This window comes from Microcaecilia unicolor, chromosome 5, assembly GCF_901765095.1.
Source record: "Microcaecilia unicolor chromosome 5, aMicUni1.1, whole genome shotgun sequence".
NCBI classification, from domain to species: domain Eukaryota; kingdom Metazoa; phylum Chordata; class Amphibia; order Gymnophiona; family Siphonopidae; genus Microcaecilia; species Microcaecilia unicolor.
In genome coordinates this window covers 349,813,445-349,834,962 of record NC_044035.1, presented here as the reverse complement: position 1 = coordinate 349,834,962, position 21,518 = coordinate 349,813,445, and the positions used below count along the sequence as shown (strand labels likewise).

General features: G+C 44.4%; 1 protein-coding gene across 1 annotated transcript; it reads right to left on the bottom strand.

The window, feature by feature from the left end:
- Positions 1 to 1,843: 1,843 nt before the first annotated feature.
- Positions 1,844 to 20,850, bottom strand: EMC8 (ER membrane protein complex subunit 8). Its single transcript, XM_030204547.1, has 5 exons — positions 20,008 to 20,850; positions 8,684 to 8,760; positions 7,976 to 8,045; positions 4,198 to 4,292; positions 1,844 to 2,422 (listed from the first exon to the last, which is right to left on the bottom strand). The coding sequence occupies exons 1-5, from the start codon at positions 20,209 to 20,211 to the stop codon at positions 2,263 to 2,265; spliced, it is 606 nt and encodes a 201-aa protein (XP_030060407.1). The 5' UTR covers positions 20,212 to 20,850; the 3' UTR covers positions 1,844 to 2,262.
- Positions 20,851 to 21,518: the final 668 nt, after the last annotated feature.

Here is a 21,518-nt window from a genome sequence, read left to right as displayed (position 1 = left end):
ATGAGGAGCGCTAAACGTGAATTATAACAGCAACTGTGCATGGAACTGTTACAGAATTACTAGAAGTCTACAGTTATGCATCTAACTGTAGGCAGGTGGGTGCATAAATGCTATTAATGCTATAAGCCACATTGAGCCTGCAAAAAGGTGGGATAATGTGGGGTACAAATGCAATAAATAAAATAAAACCTATGTGAGTAACTGCCTGACACACAACTAATGCAGCGGCGTACTGAGGCCGGGGCGGTCCAACCCAGGTGCACGCTGCAGGGAGCAACCATGCAGCTGTCAGCTCCGCCAGTTCCCTGCTCCTTCTGTTACTTCCTGTTCCAGGGCAGCGGGAGCAAGGAAACGGTGGAGCTGACAGCTGCTCCCAGGAGGTAAGAGCAATGCACCCAGGGGGAGGGGTGTTTTGAAGTGAGGTGCAAGGGGGGGGGGGGGGTGCACAGTGGCGATCAGCCCCCGGTGGCAGCCGACCAAGGAACACCACTGAATTAATGTATTAGGTTACATGCACAAATGACCTTATTCTGTCCATTGTCCATGTGCTTCCAGGTCCTTCTGGGCTGACACAAGATTCCACATTGTGAGCAGTCTCTGTGATAGCTCCAACTATGTGAATGGAGAGAGTTAAAAACAGAAGCAGACTTGCAATTCTTTTTGGCCAAACTTTGGACAAGTTAGGTGTGGTGAAAGTAACGTAAGGCTCTCTCCCTCTTACTTTATGAGCACAAACATTTAAGCTATACAGGCTGAACACGCGATTATATTCTCTTCTTTCTTTTAGTATTGCTGTGTTTGTGTGTCTGTTGTTGATCGGTCATCACTTGTATTATGGTAGTGTTGCATAGTGCATTGAGATTTTAAAAGCAGTTCAGAAATTCAATAAAATGAAAAGTAGGGTTGACAGAGAAGAAATGCAGAGACAACACAGGGGAAGAGACAAATCACACTCCCTGTACGAATTCAGTGTCAGTGGCTGAGAGGAGAGGAGAAAATATTTACAGAAACAAATAAGAAAAGTTACTGACGTGCCGAGCCTGAGAATTCAAAAACATTACAACAAAAACCGAGACAGATTAAAACCAGCAGGAGAAGCGGGACTAGGGAGCAGAGCTATGAGGAACACTCCTTTCAAGCTCTATGAGCGGGCGGAGGGGGGGGGGGGGCTAAGCCTAGTTTTTTTCTGTTTACAGAGTAGAGCTCAGTACTTACAGATGTATGATGTATGCAAAACCCCTAAGGGAGAAACTGCACTGGCTCCCACTTAAGGAACGCATTGCGTTCAAGATATGCACGATTGTACACAAAATCATTCACGCAGACGCCCCTATCTACACGCTAAACCTCGTGGACCTACCTCCCAGAAACGCCACAAGAACATCCCGCAAATTTCTCAATTTGCACTTCCCCAGCTGTAAAGGACTAAAATACAACCACTACCTTCTCTTACATGAGCACGCAGATATGGAATGCATTACCCACAGACCTGAAATCAATTGTCGAAACAAACAATTTTCGCAAATCCCTGAAGACACACTTCTTCAACAAGGCCTACAAAGAGAACCAATAGCTTCAACTGACCCACTTTACCAACCCACCCAGCTATGAAAATTCACCTCTACAATCACCCGCCTAATCACTTCCTCTATCTTCCCTTACTCAATCTCTGCACACTACTAATTGTATCTGATATTCTGGAATGACAATGTCATAACAAAACTAAGTAAGCCACATTGAGCCTGCAAATAGGTGGGAAAATGTGGGATACAAATGCAATAAATAATAAATAAATAATAATATTCACAGTGGCAGTCTTAACCAGCAATAAATAAAGGACAAATAACCATCGGATAGTGTTTGCACCAACACCAAGGTTTCATTTAGATTCCTGGGAAAACATTATCCTAAATCTAAGAAAAAAAATATTTTCCTTATAGATTACAAGATGTTATTCAAAATTAAACTTTTTTCTTTTTATATATATAGTTCAATAAACATTTCTGAATCAGGTTACTGCTACATTCACTGCAACTGGTAGCGAACCCAGTGGGACAGACAATCAACGTTTGTGGTCTTATAAAAGATTCCCAGTAAAAAAAAAAAAAATAATAAAAATTAAATTCATCATTTCTACACAATTTTTCCCTGCTGTCACAGTCTGTGCTGGTTTCTGACGTTTGGCTGCTTCCCACAGAAAGGTGAGGAGGAGATGCTATTTCCGTTCTCTTGTGCCCGTAAAGTCAGTCTGCAGCCGAAATCTCAACATAAATCCAGGATGGCTTTGTTTATCTCTGGGTTTGTCCAATCGTTCCGTATATCATCCAGGTGGTTATCAAAATCCACAAGGGATTCATAGGACCTACTGTCGAGCAGCGATATAGCGATCCTTTGAGCTTCCAGCCAGTCTTCACAGAAATCACTGTAACAGAAGGCATCCAGAAATGAAATGGCTGCAGATTACATCCCCCCACCGATCCCATACATTATAAAGTATGGAAGACAGTGTTTTGGTTAATTTTATTCTATTATTTTTGTAAACCGCCTAGAATATAGGATAGAGTGGTCTATAAACTGTGTTATCAATAAATAAAATAAAATAAAATAAAATAACAAAAGGTTATCTGGGACAGTATCTCTGTCTTCTCCACTGTACAGTTGGCTTTTTGCTGTTTTCTTGTTAGTTGGGTCTGCGCAGGGTCAGAACAGATAGACCCTCCCATGACGCAGTCTTCCAAGTTTCACCTTGAACACATCAGTGCTAGGGTGGAGGAGTAGCCTAATGGTCAGTGCAGTGGGCTGAGAACTGGGGGGAAATGGGTTTATTCCCACTATGGCTCCCCTGTGACCCTGGACAAGTCACTTAGGCCCCCCTTTTACTAAGGCTCGCTAAACGTCAGAGAGCCTAAGTGAAAGGGAGCCTAAATCCTCCACTGCTCGTGTAGCTGATTCTAAGTCCACTAGGGACAGAAAAAGTACCTGCGTATAATAAATGTAAACCACTGATGATAACCTTAATGAGGATGGAAAGATTACAGGCTGGAGAGAAGCCTCACCAAGAGTTTGAACTTTTTATGGACAGATGGAGCCCATTCCTGAATACAATGCCCTCTGAATCTAGAAGTCAGATATTGAATATGTAATACTATGTTTTTGATGTATTTGTGGCCTGTTCAATTTTGGGGGGAAGGGGGGAGGGTTAGAGGGAAGTAGAAGGGGAAAGGGGAGGAGTTAGGGGATAAGTTAGGGATAGGAGGTAAAAATATGGTATATGAGCTTTGTGGAATGTCACTACGAATGTATATGTTCTTTCATTAATAAAAAAGATTTAAACATAAATGTAAACCACTTTGGTTATATGAAATCCATGACCTCTACTGATTTATAGGAAGCCAATTTGTCCATGGCTACTTGTCAGCTCTAGCTTTAGAAAATATTTGCCAGAAACAGCTATGTAAACCAATCAGACAAATGACACCCTCTGGAAAAATGAAGATACATACCTGTAAGCAGGTATTCTCCGAGGACAGCAGGCTCAATATTCTTACATGTGGTCATCGAAGACTCTCAGCGGCTTCAAACGCTGTACTCGGACAAAGTTTCTCACGCTGAGCCTCTCGAGCCACCTGGGTCCTTTTCTTCATCAATTTACACATAGCTTACAACCAGCCGGAAGATGATCAGGCCCAAGACACTGGAAGCACTACACGCAGGGGTCGGTACTCGAGATGGTCCGGTTGCAGCGAGTACAGCGTTTGAAGCCGCTGAGAGTCTTCGATGACCACACGTATTAATATTAGAGCCTGCTTGTCCTCGGAGAATGATAAAATCTGGCAAACTATAGAGGCACAGGTAATAACTTTTCCCAAATGACTATCAGGCTCATTTTCAAAGCACTTAGCCTCCCAAAGTTCCATAGAAACCTATGGAACTTAGCCTCCCAAAGTGCTTTGAAAATATGCCTCAAGGGGTGCTAAACACAACACAAAATTACCCCTCCCTGGATGCAATGAAGGCGCTTGGTGAATACTGGGGGTGCTCAGCACATACTGAACAGGTGGTACATAGCAACACAAAGTGAGAACCAGTCTCATGAGGTTTCTGTGGCTTTAACTACGCAGCTTCCAGGAATTGTATTAAAAGCCAGTTAACATATCACAGATCTGAGGTTGTTAAACTCTCATGTGAGATACTCACTTGTGCAGGTCCCTGATTCTCCACCTGTTGTCATGATGTTCATACAGATGAATGATGGGATGTAGACAATCCATTGTAAACTTATTGTTGTCCACCTAACATGCAACAGCAATAAACATTATCAGAGTTCTGCCAAAGCAACATGCAAAAAAAAAAAAAAAACAAGTAACAGTATAATCCATTCAGCCATTCTTCGAATCTCACTGCATCGTCAATGGCAAAATTCCCAACTTTTCCCCCTCCTATGCCTTTATCCCAAGTCTGAAAACTAAAGCATTCTAATTATTCCCCAAGGAACCAACGTTACACTAGGTTTGGTAGAAATGTTGTAAGAATGATATACACAGACATCTAATAACATCACAAGGCCTGTCAGCTTATATCAGGGATGTCCAACCTTTTCCAACAATAAGCCACATAGTCAGAAACCCATGTGTATGTGGCTGCGTAAGTAGTTCAGTCTGTCAAGTATGGGAAGACCTTCTGAAATTGTGTCTCCACAGCACTGCAATGTTTCCAAATCATGTGGGCTAGTGTGTAGCACTTGCACATGTAAATGACTGATGTTTAGAAAGAAAGCTGCCATTTCCACGTGGAGATCAGGAGCATGCACAGTTTTTAAGGTAGCATGTTGTGTGAGGACTGGAAAAGCATGTGTGTATTTCTGATTTGCAACAATTAAAAAAACAGATGTCATTTACACCAGCTCTGGGAAGGTGCGCCTGTAGACTTGGTATTTGAACAAGTGATTGAGGAGGTAATTGTGCTTACCACTGTGAAATATAAACCACCACAATTTTTCTTCTATGGCTGCTGAACTACCTCTTCCTGGATGCCCTGGATTTTAAAATCTGGCACCTATGCAAGATCTGACACTGACACCCCCAGGCTGTAAAAACCAGCACTTACACATTCCAAAGCCTGAGTGATGCCACTGTTGTCTCAATGCATTTCCTACCAAGATGGCACTCGCACATGTATTTTCCAGCCTCTTTATATCTAATTTTCTAAAGGCTTCACATTCAATGAGCCGTGCGTAAAATGTCCTTACTCAGCCATCCCAATTCCTATTTGGGCATCATATGCAAAATCAAGTCTTCCATGTCCAGGATAGTATCCTTTAGGCATGAGATCTGATTTGCAAGCTGATCCTTCTTGGCAGTAGCAGAATGTTCTGCTGAGCACTCGAGTCAAGGAGAAAGTTTGTTACAGGCACAAACTTGTACAACTTCTGTTAAGAAGTACTGTAATCGAACAAGCAGTGCATATATTTAGACTGGGCCAGAAGCCAATATAAAAAGCTAGAAAGCCAGGGGTGGGCCACTGTCTCCGCTATTGACATAGACATGGGGGAAGCCACCACCTATCCCTGATAGCATGGAATCTTGCAACTGTTTGGGGGCATGCAATGAAGCTACTAAGTAGTACATTTAAAACAAAATTGGAAAAAATATTTTTTCACTCAATGTATAATTAAACTCTGGAATTCACTGCCAGAGAATGTGGTAAAAGCAGTTAGCTTAGCGAGGTTTAAAACAAGGTTTGGATAACTTCCTAAAAGAAAAGTCCAAAAGCCATTATTAAGATGGACTTGGGGAAAATCCGCTACTTATTTCTAGGATAAGCAGCATAAAATGTATTGTGCTGTTTTGGGATCTTGCCAGGTACTTGTAACCTGGATTGGACACTGTTGGAAACAGGACACTGGGCTTCACGGACCTTCGGTTTGATCCCAGTATGGCAACGCTTATGTTCTTATGATTCCGGAATCTTGCTACTCTTTGGGATTCTGACTAAAAAGAGGGGAGGTAAAAATGAAAGAAAAATAAAACACAAAACAAGGCAGACCCTGGCATATGAATAAATGTAGAAAACCAGTACTATCCTTAGCGTATACAATAAGGTAAGGTATATAACAAAAGGGACACAACGGAATCAGATAGGTATAAAGCAAGCTATAATATCTCTTATAGCACACAGATTCCAGATCAAAGCTTAATGCAATTACTACTACTACTTAACATTTCTAGAGTGCTACTAGGGTTACACAGCGCTGTACAAATTAACAAAGAAGGACAGTCCCTGCTCAAAGGAGCTTACAATCTAAAGAACGAAATGTCAAGTTGGGGCAGTCTAGATTTCCTGAATAGAGGTACAATGGTTAGGTGCCGAAAGCGACATTGAAGAGGTGGGCTTTGAGCAATGATTTGAAGATGGGCAGGGAGGGGGCCTGGCGTATGGGTTCAGGGAGTCCGTTCCATGCATGGAATTCATTAATCACTTGCCATAGTGTCCAAAGTTATGAAAAATGTTATTTAACATCACAAAAAATATGTCTTCACCAAATCCCTTCATAAAATGAAAAAACAAAAAACAGCGATCACTTAGCTTGAAAGGACTCTTCACACTACAGTGCTAGGAACATGAGTACCCGATGCCCACATCAAACAGTCGCTGGCATTTCGGTCCGTGAACCTGCGTCCGGGGTAAATGACGGTAGTTGCTAAAACTTTCTATAACTTTGAAGAGGACGGCTGTTTGAATAATTCTCAAACCTTGAATGGTGTAGAACATTTTAGCGACTACGGTCATTTACCCCAGACATAGGTCACGGACCGAAACGCCAGCGACTGTTTGATGTGAGCGTTGGGTGTTTCACTCTGCTCAAGTTGCTAACACTGTACTGCGAAAAGCCCTTTCAAGCTCAGTGGTCACTGTTTGTTTTCATTCTTTTTCATTTTGTGAAGACATTTTTTTGTGATGTTAAATAAAATTTTTCATAATAAGACTACAGCAAGTGATTAATGAATTGCATTAACCTTTGATCTGGAATATCTGTGTGCTATAAGAGATTGTTTTATACCTATCTGATTCCATTGTGTCCCTTTTGTTATATACATTTAGGTTAGTATTGGATTTCAGCATTTATTCATTTGCCAGGGTCTGCCTTGTTCTATTTTTATTTTTTCATTTTTACCTTCTTTTTTTTTTTGTTCATTATCTCTATGGGAGAACCATTTCTTTACTCTCATTCTTTGGGATTCTCTCATGTACTTGAGACCTGATCTGGCCACTGTTGGAAGCAGGATACTGGACTAGATGGACCACTGGTCTGACCCAGTATAGCTATTTATGTTCTTAAATATACTCGAGAGAGAATACACTGATTGTAGCTGGGTCATGGTACCACTGGAAGGATGCTAGGGAACTGTGTGTTATGCCACAGAGTGCAGCTCAGTGTATGGCCTCTGTGTGGGGAGTGTAACAATGAAACAACATTTCATCCACTTTAATATTCCCTTATCTCTTGTTTGTCCTAATTAGATTGTAAGCTCTGTCGAGCAGGGACTGTCTCTTCATGTTCAAGTGTACAGTGCTGCGTACGTCTAGTAGTGCTATAGAAATGATAAGTAATAGTAGTAGTAGTCTTTGGGATTCCGGAATCTTTGCTACTCTTTGGGATTCCGGAATCTTGCTACTCTTTGTCCTTATCCCTTATTTGTCCCGTTTGTCTGTCCTAATTAGATTGTAAGCTCTGTCGAGCAGGGACTGTCTCTTCATGTTCAAGTGTACAGCGCTGCATACGTCTAGTAGCGCTTTAGAAATGATAAGTAGTAGTAGTAGGGACAGAGCAGACTTGGGTAGACAATTTCCTTCTGTCTCAGTCTCACCATTTATAGGGACCTTACAGTTTTCACTGAATCACGTTAAGAAAGGACTGAACTCAATGGTAATTTTCACATCACATGCACACACAAATTTCAAAATAAATAGATACCATTATGAGTACAGCATCATTAAATCCCTCTGCAATCCTGGAAGCTACTTTCTCGGCAACCTGGTTTGGACTGTAGAAGAAATGACATTAATTGCAACCAATGTAAGATAGGCCAGCAAGACAGAAACTCAGAGGAAGGAGTTAGGGGATTCAAGAAGGACAGGAGCAAGCCGAAGGTTAAGGTGGAAGCAATTCTGCTGCAGATTACAGGACGCTGAATTTAAAGTCCTCAGCAAGATAAGGGCAGTGTTAAGGGAGAAAGTGAAAGGATGGCTACAAATTCAACCTTTGGCAAGGGGGTGAGAGCTGCTATACAGTGATATACAGCAGTAACTAGACTGGCTTGCTCGCTCCATCACTCCTGTGGCTGGGAGCATGAATACTGGATTCACAGCAGCATTCAAACGAAAAATTTCAAAACGATTTTTTGACCGAATCTTAAGGTGCAGGAAGCAGCTGTCAGAAAGAAAAATAATGAAACCTTTGGATCTGACTGTGAAATCTCAGCGAGACAATTAAGTATTCAAGACGAAGGAGCTGATATTAAAACAGGTGAAACCTCAAAGAATGGGAACAGGGATTTAAAAAGTTCATGCATTTATTTCACAGCTGTCCAAGCAAATCACCATTCACAAACAACATGCAGAGTGTTAATAACAGCATAAGACACTGCAGCAAACATCTGTCCTGAGGTATCAGCCAGCACACCTGGCATCCTTCACACGTTCATTGGCTTGGTAATATCCTGCTATCACATAGCTGTTCTCTTTGCACCAGGAATCAATCTGAAAAACAAACAGAATTACAGTAATTGTCAGGGCTGGCAAAATCAGCAAAATGTGGCATATGCATGTTGTGAATGACAGAAGTTACTGGAGCAAGAATACAAGTGGAAGTATTCGCCCATTCCTCTCTGAACAGACCACCCGAACCCTCGTCCACTCGCTCGTTACCTCTCGTCTTGACTATTGCAACCTTCTTCTCGCTGGCCTCCCGCTTAGCCATCTATCCCCCTTTCAAGCTGTCCAAAATTCCGCCGCACGTCTTATCTACCGCGTGAACCGATACTCTCATATCACCCCTCTCCTCAAGTCGCTTCACTGGCTCCCGATCCGCTACCGTATTCAGTTCAAGCTTCTCCTATTGACCTTCAAATGCACTCAATCTGCAGCCCCCCATTACCTCTCTACCCTCCTCTCCCCGTATGTTCCCACCCGTAACCTCCGCTCTCAGAACAAATCACTCCTATCTGTACCCTTCTCCACCACCGCTAACTCCAGACTCCGCCCCTTCTGCCTCGCATCACCTTATGCCTGGAACAGACTTCCCGAGCCCATACGCCATGCGCCCTCCCTGCCCATTTTCAAGTCCTTACTCAAAGCCCATCTCTTCTCCCTTGCTTTTGGCGCCTAACCACCTTCCCCATTCATGCTGCCTGCACTGACTACATAGTTTGTAACCTTTAGATTGTAAGCTCTCTTGGGCAGGGACTGTCCTTCCCCATGTTGAACTTGTACAGCGCTGCGTAACCCTGGCAGCGCTATAGAAATGCTAAGTAGTAGTAGTAGTAGTAGTAAGTATTTCTGCCAGAAGCTGTCCTCGGGGGAAAAAGCGCACAACAAACCTCAGCCACCGCTGTAGGCTACTCACCACTCGGAAAACAATGGTGCGCACAGACTGGGAACATTTCCATGTTATTTTAGAATACAGGAGGCGATTCTGGAGATTGCTGCGTACACCCCACTTACGAGCACCACTGGTTGTTAGCACACTTATTTATTTGTTACATTTGCATCCCACCTTTTCCCACCTATTTGCAGGCTCAAAGAGGCTTACATAGTACCGGAGAGGCGTTCGCCGACTTCGGTATGAACAAACACAAAGTGACGTTGTGATAAAATAAGGTTCATGTGGAAGACACGTTGGGAATCGTAGAGCGGAAGAGTTATGTTATGCTATTACGTGCTTTGGTTTCGTTGTGTTGCAGAGTGATATGATAGAGGTCTATAAAATAATGAGTGGAGTTGAACGGGTAGATGTGAAGCGTCTGTTCACGCTCTCCAAAAATACTAGGACTAGGGGGCATGAGATGAAGCTACAATGTAGTAAATTTAAAACGAATCGGAGAAAAAGTTTCTTCACTCAACGTGTAATTAAACTCTGGAATTCGTTGCCAGAGAATGTGGTAAAGGCGGTTAGCTCAGCGGAGTTTTAAAAAGGTTTGGACGGCTTTCTAAAGGAAAAGTCCATAGACCGTTATTAAATGGACTCGGTGGAAAATCCACTATTTCTGGGATAAGCAGTATAAAACATTTTGTACATTTTTGGGATCTTGCTGGGTATTTGTGACCTGGATTGGCCACTGTTGGAAACAGGATGCTGGGCTCGATGGACCTTTGGTCTTTCCCAGAATGGCAATACTTATGTACTTATGAGTTCAGGCATTTAAGTTTGGTCGGCAGGATATGCCTTTTTAAACAGGTTAGCTTTTAGTAATTTCCGGAAGTTTTGGTGGTCATACATTGTTTTCACGGCTTTTGGTAATGAGTTCCACAGTTGTGTGCTTAAATAGGACCTAAGTGCCATTCTATAAAGATGTGTGTAACTGGTTTGGTGCGTAAGTGCTAGGGGGTAATGCCAATGGGCATAGCATGGGTGGGGGTGCCAACTGACGTGCGTACCTTACAGGATCCTGTAAACTACTTGCACCCTCACTGCACTGATCTGCCTACAGTTGCACCATGTCTATGGCAGGTGTAACTAATGACACAATACATTTTTGGCGCTCCAATGGTGGCTTGTACTATAACAGAATCTTGGTGCCAAGATCCTGTTCCAGAATGGGTGCTTTGCGTGTTCCAATCGAGTGCCAATACTGGCACGCAGCTTTATACAATTACCCCCTTACTATGTGTACCTGGGTTAAGACAAGGTTTGGAGAAGTTCCTGGAGGAAAAGTCCATAGTCTGCTAATGAGACTTTGCCCTGGGATTGGTAGCATTGAATCTTGTAACTCTGGCTTAGCCACTGTTGGAAACAGGATACTGGGCTTGATGGACCATTGGTCTGAGCCAGTGTGGCTATTCTAATTTCTTATGTAATTAAAAAACAAAACAGCAGAGGGATATGACGCCGAGTTGATCACTTTGTTAAATACAAATACTGACTGGGTTTCTGCCAGGTACTTGTGGTCTGGATTGGCCACTGTTGGAAACATGATACTGGGCTAGATGGACCACTGGTCTGACCCAGTATGGCTGCTCTTATGTGATGACAGTGTGTATTTACAGATCTATGTAAACTGTTCATTTTTCCAACGATTTCAGGCAGATTCCTTTGCAGAAAACCCCACCTTCAATGCATGGAAAGTATATATAAAGAAATTCCTCTGTATGCTTTATTTTAATGCGGTCTAGAATGTATGAGTGTGAATCATTCTTAAGACAAACATAAACACACACACAGATCTGTGAGTAAACCACATCCTGGCACCACAAACACAAATATAATATAAAGTCCTGAGCTGATTATGTTGTATCTTGATATAGCACTTTCAAATAGTGCTAACTAAAAGGAACAGCTTATTCTGAGGGGGTCATTTTAGGTAACAGGCCATCAACACACCCTCTGTGATCTGAACGTTTGGTTCACACAAATTACATTTCAAACCAACATTTGTTGTTATCATATATCTGAACAGGATTTGCCCTGGACTGAATGAATTCCTAGAAAACCTCTGATACAGTCTTAAAAGATTATCTGTTGGGGCAATTATTTAGAAATGGCAGGGATGTAGACTGGGGCATCTCTGTTGTGAGCTCATCTGGATCTTGGATTCTCTACAGCATTGGCTCCCACAGTCCATTTTTGCCGCTCTCATATACAGTAACCCTCGTCGCGAGTAGAGAAAAGGTCACGTGCAGCTCCACTGGGTCACATGTGCCTGCGAGGTCACACTGACATGGAGCTCCTACCCGCAGTAGTGATGAGGATCACAGTATATGAGAGTGGCAAAAATGGACTGCGGGAGCCACCGCTGTAGAGAATCCAAGATCTTGTTACTTCTAGATGAGCTCATAACAGAGATGCCCCCTCACCAGGACGAACCTAGTGAAATGCAGAAACAGAATATCCACTTGGGAAACATCTGAAGAAATCACAGAGCAGCTGCCTCCCAGATAACAAGGAGCATATCCCCCCCTCCAAGGCATGGAAAGACCAGTTCATGAAGGAACCCTCAAGCGAGGCCATGGCCACACTCCACAGGACAAGCCCAGAGAAAGATCCACATCCAGCAGACCTCATACTTGGATACCGGAGCAGACTGGAAGGTGCATCCTTAGGGAAAGACAGAGGAAATCAAATTGGAGCTCTAGATAATAACCTACTTCAGGCACTCCAGAATGTCGAACGAGGCCACAGAAGAAAAGAAGATAGTGATGTAGTGACAGACCCTACGAAGAGCGTATCCTCCAAAATGGAGCTGATGACAATACCAGGAGAAGCCGGCACGCTCGACATGCATATCCGCAACAGATTCCATACACCGAGATGAAAACAAGAACAACCTGCAGCGATAGGTTGCACCCCAAACGCAGAGATGGAGGGAGCTCCACAAGCTGAAAAGTAGTTGCGAGTTAAGGCAGAGCCGGAGACACCTCCTTAAGCAGCAAAGGAGCCACTCCCAACAAACAGGGATGGGGGAGCATCCTACAGGTAGAGTAGAATTGGAGCACCAACCTGCGGCAATGGAGCCACGTCCACCACGCAAGAGATGGAGCTACACCCAACCTGCAGAAATGGAGGTACACTCAACATGCAAAACTGAAGCAATGCTCAGCATGTCGAGACGGAGTCACACTCAACATGAAGAAATGGAGCCGTGCTCAACCTGAAAAGATGGAACTGCACTCAAAATGCAATCAGAGCCGCACTCAACAAGCAAAGATGGGGGTGTAGCTATGTTCGGCAAGCAGGAAGGAAGTCGCAATCAGCAACCACAGATGGAGACACGGTCAATCTGCAAAGATGAAGCCACGGTTGACATGCCTAGATGAAGCCATGCCCAATATGCCGAGAGAAGCCGCACGGCACCGCAGCACACCACAGAGGAAGGACGACTCTCCAATGCTTAGATGGAGCGGCATGCAGAGATGCTGTCACCCTCCCAGTGCAAGGAAGGGGACTACCCACAGAAAAGAAATTACCACCCAGGAGGCAGAGTTGGAGAACTGTTTCACCTACTGAGAATCAACCACGCCAAAGAAAGGGAAATAACACCCAAAAAGCAGGCACCCGAATGAAGTAGGGAGACCTGCAAAGAAGGAGCAGTACCCCCAGGCAGCGGTACAGATGTGCCCAGCATGCAGAGATTGGGCTACACTCCAGACAGACAGAGAGCTAGGCTGCCCCAGCATGAACAGAACCTTGCCCCTCCGCTCCAAAGTGAGCAGCCCTCATAAGAAGAGATGGAAATTCCCAGGGGCCTAGGAAACATTGCCCAGACCACATAGAGAGAAATTCTGCACTGTAGAGACTGAGGCTCCAGCCCCTGATGCCCAGGCACACTGGAAGAGATTGGAATTATTTTAACGGAGTGTAAAAATGCATACTGGCAGTGGAGAAGCAGAAGGGCCAGGAATCAAGAGAATACAATCACTGACCCATAGAGTAATGGGAGTGTCCGAAACCAGACAGGTGCAGAGAGATTGCACCAGGCCCCCTCGATGTGAAGGCCAGTGCTCTAACCGCAAGGCTATTCCTGTGACAGAAGGGTGAGCACAAAGAGGGCCACAGGTATTGACAGGCATGTCCAGCCAGAATTACACACTGTGCACACCTCCACATGATCCATGAAATTATGCAGATAGCTAATAGCGATAGCATGCACTAGAAAAGCAAGTGGGCAGGAGAATACGGCTCCCAGCTCGATACAATGTGAAAAGACAAGCAATCATCCATACAAAAAAGGAAGGCAACTGTCATCACCATCAGAACTTGAAGGGCAGGGAGAGAACTTGCAAAATGCTGCAAGATGAGGCTGAGAGGCTACAGGAGAGCAGAATGCCTGCAACTAACCTCCATCAAAAGCAAGCTCGACAAGGAGTGAAAAGAGCAGAGTGCCATGAGAAGGAAGCACCGTCAGAAGATGCGGCGCCACCCCAACTCAGAAGAGCCAAAAATATGGCCCCCGAAGCTGGACCCAAGTTGCCCAGAAGCAGCAGGGAGGAACAGGGACACGGAGCCTGCTGGCAGCAGAGAATCAGATCAGCCGCACTGGGAGCTGAGAGTGTGGAACCCGTGCCGCTTAACAACTGTCGGTAACCAGAAACAAAAGGAAGCGCTGCCATTCAAACCCAAAAGAAAAACAATGGCCAGGAGCCGAGCAGGCCGCACCAGATGAAAAAAAAACATGAGAACCGGAGGCAATGCGACTAACTGCCTCAAACTCACACCAGATGAAAAAATGCAGGAACTGGAGGTAAGGTGAGGAACTGCCCGAAACCCACACTGACAGCGAGCTTCTCCGCGAAACAAATGGAACCGGCCCTGGGGATTCCAGCTGCGTGGCATTCTTATGGTTTAAAAAAAAAATCTTAAACAGCGGGAAATCCAGGCCCATCAAAGAAACCACTGACCAGCATAGAACCCGCTCTTCCAAAGGAGAGAGGGGCCAACTGACAGAAGGCACTGGTGTTTGTTCTATAAGTGGTGTACTTGCTGTCCAGGGAACGAGAAGTCTATGAACATGAAAGCTTCAGCCTCTTCACCCTCTCTAAAAACTCCCCACGGGGAGAAGAGGAGCTGGATTGGGGGGGGGGGGGGGGGGGGGGAGAGACAGAACCACTGGGTGTCATCTCGGCTGCAGGATGAGGGACTCAGGAACACTGGCTATCATCCATGTCTATCCAGAAGCATGCAGGAAGCAGAAACTACCCCCTGCTCAACTGCCACCTGGAGAACCAGGCCATGAGCTACACAATCCACATTGAACCTGCAAAGAGGTCGGAAAATGTGGGGTACAAATGTAACAAATAAATAAACAACCTGTCCACCATCTGCTAGGAGACAGAGAAAATACTGCGCATTCCAGGCTGCACAATACCTTAAGGGGTGTGTGACTTGGAACTATTTCCTCTGTCTCCTGCTGCTGGTGGATGGACATAATCCATTAGTCTGGTGGGTGACAAGGAAGCTTGGATTTTTTTTTTTTTTCAAAGTAGTGGTGACCTAAACCAAACCCTGCTGGCCTCAGCTCACCTTTCCATTGGCCTGCTGCTTCCTCCCTTCTGCTCTATAGCACAAAATTTTGTTAAATCACTTCATAATTACTGGATCTATATTGCTAACATGGCAGTGTAAGAATATGGAACCTCAGGAGTCATGGAAGGAAGCTTACAAGGCTGTTCTGAGAGAAACAAGGGACAATCTAAATTATTAAGGTCATGCATGCTGCCACCAAGCAAGTAGGCCATTAGAAATGAACAGTCTGCACTTTAACATGTAGAATGCCACCAAAGGTAATGAAAACGGAAGGGAATAGCGAGAACCTAAAATCAATATAATTCAAATGAAAGTGTTACTTGGAAAGTTTGTCTTGGGACATTTTTAGTTTTTCTCCCCCCTAATACCCCTGGTACAAAATAAGTACCTGAATATATGTAAACCGCTTTGAATGTAGTTGCAAAAACCTCAGAAAAGTGGTATATCAAGTCCCATTTCCCTTTCCCTATTTGAGATTATTATTATTAACATTTGTATAGCGCCTACATGGAATGTTGCTATTCCACTAGCAACATTCCATGTAAAAGCCTGCCCTTGCAGATCAGCAATGCGGCCGCTCAGGCTCCTGTTTCTGTGAATCTGACATCAGACTCACAGAAACAGAAGCCTGCGCGGCCGCATTGCTGATCTGCAAGGGCAGGCTTCTACATGGAATGTTGCTAGCGGAGGAGTAGCCTAGTGGTTAGTGCGGTGGACTCTGATTCTGGGGAACTGGGTTTGATTCCCACTGCAGCTCCTTGTGACTCTGGGCAAGTCACTTAACCCTCCATTGCCCCTGGTACAAAATAAGTACCTGAATATATGTAAACCGCTTTGAATGTAGTTGCAAAAACCTCAGAAAGGCGGTATATCAAGCCTCATTTCCCTATCTCAGTTCACTCCTTTGCTGCTGTTTTACAATCCCAACTTGGTGCATATTTCTTTCATTTAAATGTCTTGGTACCCTGCTTAACCGTGTTAGCTATTTTGCCTTATGAAGGCATTTTAGATTGTAAACCGCTTTAACCTATTGTGATGTAAAGGCTGTATATCAAGTTTTAAATAAATATAAACAACACACCCTTTTCTCTCTTTCTGTGGATGACTGTCATCCTCCCGGTCCCCTCAGCCTGTAACTCGAGGTCATCTTCTCTCCCTCTCTACTGCTAAGACACATCATGTCTCACACACTGCACCTAGATGCCTAACTTATGGTGACCAGTTATAGAACTGCCCCCATATATTAAATTTTGCTGCTGAACAGATTCGAACACCGTCCATGGCCGACCACCAACCACACCCCATTTTAAAACACAGCCACTGACCACATTAGAACTTCTGAATATCAACAAACAGGTATACAACATGGCAACAACAAAAAAACAAAACGAAAAATAGCACAAGTCACAAAATGAGCAAACCCACAATAAAACCCCAATCGTAGCACACGCTTGTGAAAAATCCAGATTTCTCTCTATCCACCTCCCCCGCCCCCCCACTCCCAAACAAAATTCAGGCCAAGTAGTCCCCTTGTAAACATACCAAATCAGGGAGAGAATTAGAACATAAGAGTAGCCATACTGGGTCAGACCAGTGGTCCATCTAGCCCAGTATCCTGTTTTCCAAACAGTGACCAAGCCAGGTCACAAGTACCTGGCAGAAACTCAAATCGTGGCAACACTCCATACTACAAATCCCAAGGCAAGCAGTAGCTTCCCACGTCTGTCTCAATAGCAGACTACGGACTTTTCCTCCAGGAATTTGTCCAAACCCCTTTTAAACTCAGATACGCTAACCGCTGTCATCACCTCAGCTCAGCGGTTTTAACTGAAAACAAACAACTCATGGATGAGAAAGCCTTGTTTCAGATCTCTGCAAGAAAGGATTACAAGATCTTGGCTCTATAAAGCATTATGAACCATAACTTTCTACTGCCTGCCACATTTCTGATCACTTATCATGCCTCCCCACACACACTTTTTCACGACAGTTGATCACTGGCATGCTTTATATGAGTCGCTTATGGTTGTATTATCACCTTCTGCTTATTCTATTCTGACCTTAGGAAGGGGGTGCATCCATCATTACTGCAGCTTTCCACAAAATCATTAAACTAATAAATTTGACGGTAGCACTGAAGAGCTATTAGATTTGGCCAAAATGAGCCAAGGACACTATTGATCATTTAAGGGGCCTTTTACCAAGCCGTGCTAAAAAAGTAGCCAGCCCTGCTTTCAGCACGTGGGTTTTCTACGTGCTGTGGCCACTTTTAATGTGGCAGCAAAATGACAACCTCGTCATATTTTTTTATTAATGGTCATGCGCTCATTTCCCCATTAGCGTGTAGCCATCACTGCGGGAGCTCTTATCGCCACCTATGTAGGATAAGTGGAGGAGTAGCCTAGTGGTTAGTGCAGTGGACTTTGATCCTGGGGAACTGAGTTCGATTCCCACTGCAGCTCCCTGTGACTCTGGGCAAGTCACTTAACCCTCCATTGCCCCTGGTACAAAATAAGTACCTGAATATATGTAAACTGCTTTGAATGTAGTTGCAAAAACCTCAAAAAGGCGGTATATCAACTTCCATTTCCCTTCCCCTCCTGTGCTAATCAGATATCATGCAGTAATGTGCCTGTGCTACCCAATTAGCACAGGCACGTCTCCCACGCTGGAAAATAAAAAATATTTTCCAGTGCAAGATTTGCACATGCCAAGCAGAAAATTAACGTGGGATGCCTCAGCGCATGCCTTTTTAGCGCAAGTAGGCCCATGTTAGGCCTACTGAGCCTTAGTAAAAGGGCCCTATAACTTGGAGGTTGATTGGCAGCTTGATTTCAAAAACATATTTTTGCAAAAAAATACCTACCAAGAAAGGCTGAAGATTTTGCCCCTAAAGTGGCAGATTGTGAAACAAGGTCTTCGTTGGGTTTGGATGTTTGGGCCCACTTTCAGTTCAGGTAAATCACACTGAATTTATATTCTTATTTTTGCAAGTTTAAGAAAAACGAAATATAATTTAAAAAATTAAAAGCAATGGAGGAGATTTTTTTTTTTTTTTTTAGGACTGATGATTAAAAGAGTAACCAAGCTGCTTTAGGTGCTAATGTGTGCCTAACGCAGGATGTGCTAAAGTTTTGTGTTAGTTTTGCCATCCGCATGGGCTATTTCTTTTTGGAGGGGGTCATATCGGGAACAGAGAACGAGTGTGGATGAACTCATCAGCTAGAGCGCTGACATTAACACCACACTAACTCGTTAGTGCATCCATAATGCAGGAGCCCTTAGAACCTCCTAAAGAGGAGGAAGTAAGTACTCCCAAAGTAATTTTTTTAAGGGCTTTGCATTAATGTTAACATTAGAGCAGGACCATAAACAAAACAAATAGAAAAAAAAAAGCCCTTTTTGATGGCTGTGTAGGAAAGTGCTGAGTCCATTTATTTTTGCAGCTTAGTAAAAGGGCCCCAAATGTCTTGCCTTTCCGAGATCCCTTTCCTCCATTTATATAAATACTAGGAAAAAATGCCCGTTTCTGAGCGCAATGAAACGGGCGCTAGCAAGGGGCTCCCTTCCTCCGTCCCTCCGAGCTACTTGCCTTGTTGGGGGCTGTGTGTGGGGAGGGTTGTTTTTTTTTTTTGCTGCGCCTCCGTGGCCATGCCTGTGGCGTTTCCGTTTCGGCCCTCGAGTGTCATAGCTCCACCCTCGACGTCATGACGTTGACGCGAGGGCGGTGCAGACACTCCAGGGCACACCGGATATCTCGGGCGCCTCAACTTCCGTGGAGGCTTCAGAACGTTGGGGTTGCCTTTTATATATATATATATATTTTTTTTTTTGTAAAAATTTGGTTTAGAAACTATTGTTCCTCTTGGTGGCAAGATTAGCAAAGTGGATTTTGTTTTATTGGTGAAAAGTATCATACCTTTTGCTATATATGGTTTATTAAAGATCAAGCTTGTTTTCAAAACCATAATGTAACCTTTATTTCTAAGTGTTTAAGTGGACTAATACACTAACCATATCACTATCTACAGATGAAAAGGTCAAACCACAAGGAAATATATTTCCAGAATCTTTGATGCAACAAGCGGCCTGCTCTTCCACTGCAGTAGACTTCCATATCCTATTCAACCAGTCATCTTTTCCTAATCAGGAAATAAGCTGATACTGATGATTTAGAAATGCAGTTCTTGGTTTTGGGTAGGTCACAGATATCATCCTGTAAACTGACATTAGGGCAGACAGGGTAAAATCTAGCTTCAATCTTCAAAAACAGCTCTAGAAAAACCATAACACAATACTGGGGGCTAGGTTCAAAGGGAAGAGCATCCTAGCCTGCTGAACCATCCTCTAGACTTGGAGACCTTGTAAATTACAGTCAAGCTTTCAAGTATCAATTTTACTTTTTTAAGCTTTAGGTATTTAGGTGTACGTGCATGAAGGATAGCAAGGATGCCTTACTTATACAGCCAGTCTGTCATTCTGTGACCTACAACCAGCAGAATGAACTAAATTTGAAATTTTACACTTCAGTATCCTGAATGTTTGAATATGATCATTGAAAGGTTTATTGCTTTCTGGCTGCAACAGCACACTTAAGAATCTGTTAGTCCACCAGAAAAATGACAGTGCATGAAAAAAGGTCTCTCTACTCCATGCTGGTTACATTTGTGTAGATCTCACAGGGGTACACAATTTTTACTTGTTGTTTTAAGGGTGGTCTCTATGCAGCACTCCAGCCTTAAAAATGAAACTTATTCAAAATATCTTACCAGAGTTAAAGCCACCTCCAACATAGGTGCCAATGCTATAGTACCATGGAAGAGCGGAATACAGTCCACGAACAACACCTGGTGACCCTCTTTTCGTTTCTGTTTTTCGGCCACCAGAACGCCATTGACAGTGCAGTGGGGATACTTAGCACCATGCAGCAGCATCTTACAGTACGCCTGAGTGGTCAGCTTCATGACCGTCATTCTGCACCGGCGAGGATGCTACGGTCACCTACAACCCTCGGGACTCCTTCAGCAGGGCTGAAATCGGAAAGTTTCTTTCGAAAAAAGCGCTCTCGCACTTATACCCTGCTGTATAATGTCCAGTGCGCAGGCTAATTTAGGTCAGTGCCTGTGCCCAACCACCCATATATATCAGCATAGGAGCCAACTTTTCAAAATTATGGGGGGGTGCTAAGCCCAGTGGAAATAACCCCTTCCTTGGACACATACAAGGAATTTTCTCAATATTGGGGGGTGCTCAAACACCCACAGAGTCGGCTCCTATGTATATCAGGAGGTCCTGCCGCTGACTCAAGATATCCCTCTGCACAAACCCAGGAAGCAAAAGGAACAGCGATGAGACCCAGAGCTCGCTGCTTCTACACGGCCTGGGCCTGGGTCTCTCTCTCAGGCCTAGTCTTTGCCTGTCTCTCTCCCCCGGCCTTGGGACTCCGACGGGCCCGGGTCTGTGTGGGTCACTCGCCCCTCCCCCCCTCATCCAGGGCCTGGTTCTCAGTATCTGTCTCCCGGTGCTTCTCCCCCGGACCTGACTCTCTCTCAGGACACGTCCTTCCAGTAACTCAGTCCCTCCCGGACACTACTCCGGCTGTCCCAAGATGCAACGCGCCAGCCGGAAGTCGCCGCCGCCGCGCGCGCTCCGTCCAAGGTTGTTCTCTTTTCTGACGTCACAGACGCCTTGTTTAATACTGAGAAGGTTGAAGGAAGGGCGCGGGGTGACGTCAAAACGTTGAAGCCACTTAGGTTGTTCTCTTTTTTTCCGCTCCCTGGCGCAGCTGTCATTCAAGTATACTCTACTACTACTACTACTACTTAACATTTCTAGAGCGCTACTAGGGTTACGCAGCGCTGTACAATTTAACAAAGAGAGACAGTCCCTGCTCAAAGAGCTTACAATCTAATAGACAAGTGAACGGTCGGTCCGATCGGGGCAGTCAAATTGGGGCAGTCTGGATTCACTGAACGGTAAGGGTTAGGTGCCGAACGCAGCATTGAAGAGGTGGGCTTTAAGCAAAGACTTGAAGACGGGCAGGGAGGGGGCTTGGCGTAAGGGTTCAGGAAGGTTGTTCCAAGCATAGGGTGAGGCGAGGCAGAATGAGCGGAGCCTGGAGTTGGCGGTGGTGGAGAAGGGTACTGAGAGGAGGGATTTATCCTGTGAACGGAGGTTACGGGCGGGAACGTAAGGGGAGATGAGGGTAGAGAGGTAGTGAGGGGCAGCAGACTGAGTGCATTTGTAGGTAAGAAGGAGAAGCTTGAATTGAATGCGGTAT

What these genes read in the sequence shown, in the direction of transcription:
- EMC8 (XM_030204547.1), bottom strand. Translation starts at nt 20,211, where the DNA reads ATGACGGTCATGAAGCTGACCACTCAGGCGTACTGTAAGATGCTGCTG. An exon ending in ATGATGCTGTACTCATAATG is followed by an intron (nt 4,293 to 7,975) that starts GTATCTATTTAT and finishes GTTGCATGTTAG; the next exon opens with GTGGACAACAATAAGTTTAC. An exon ending in AGAATCAGGGACCTGCACAA is followed by an intron (nt 2,423 to 4,197) that starts GTGAGTATCTCA and finishes CTTCTGTTACAG; the next exon opens with TGATTTCTGTGAAGACTGGC.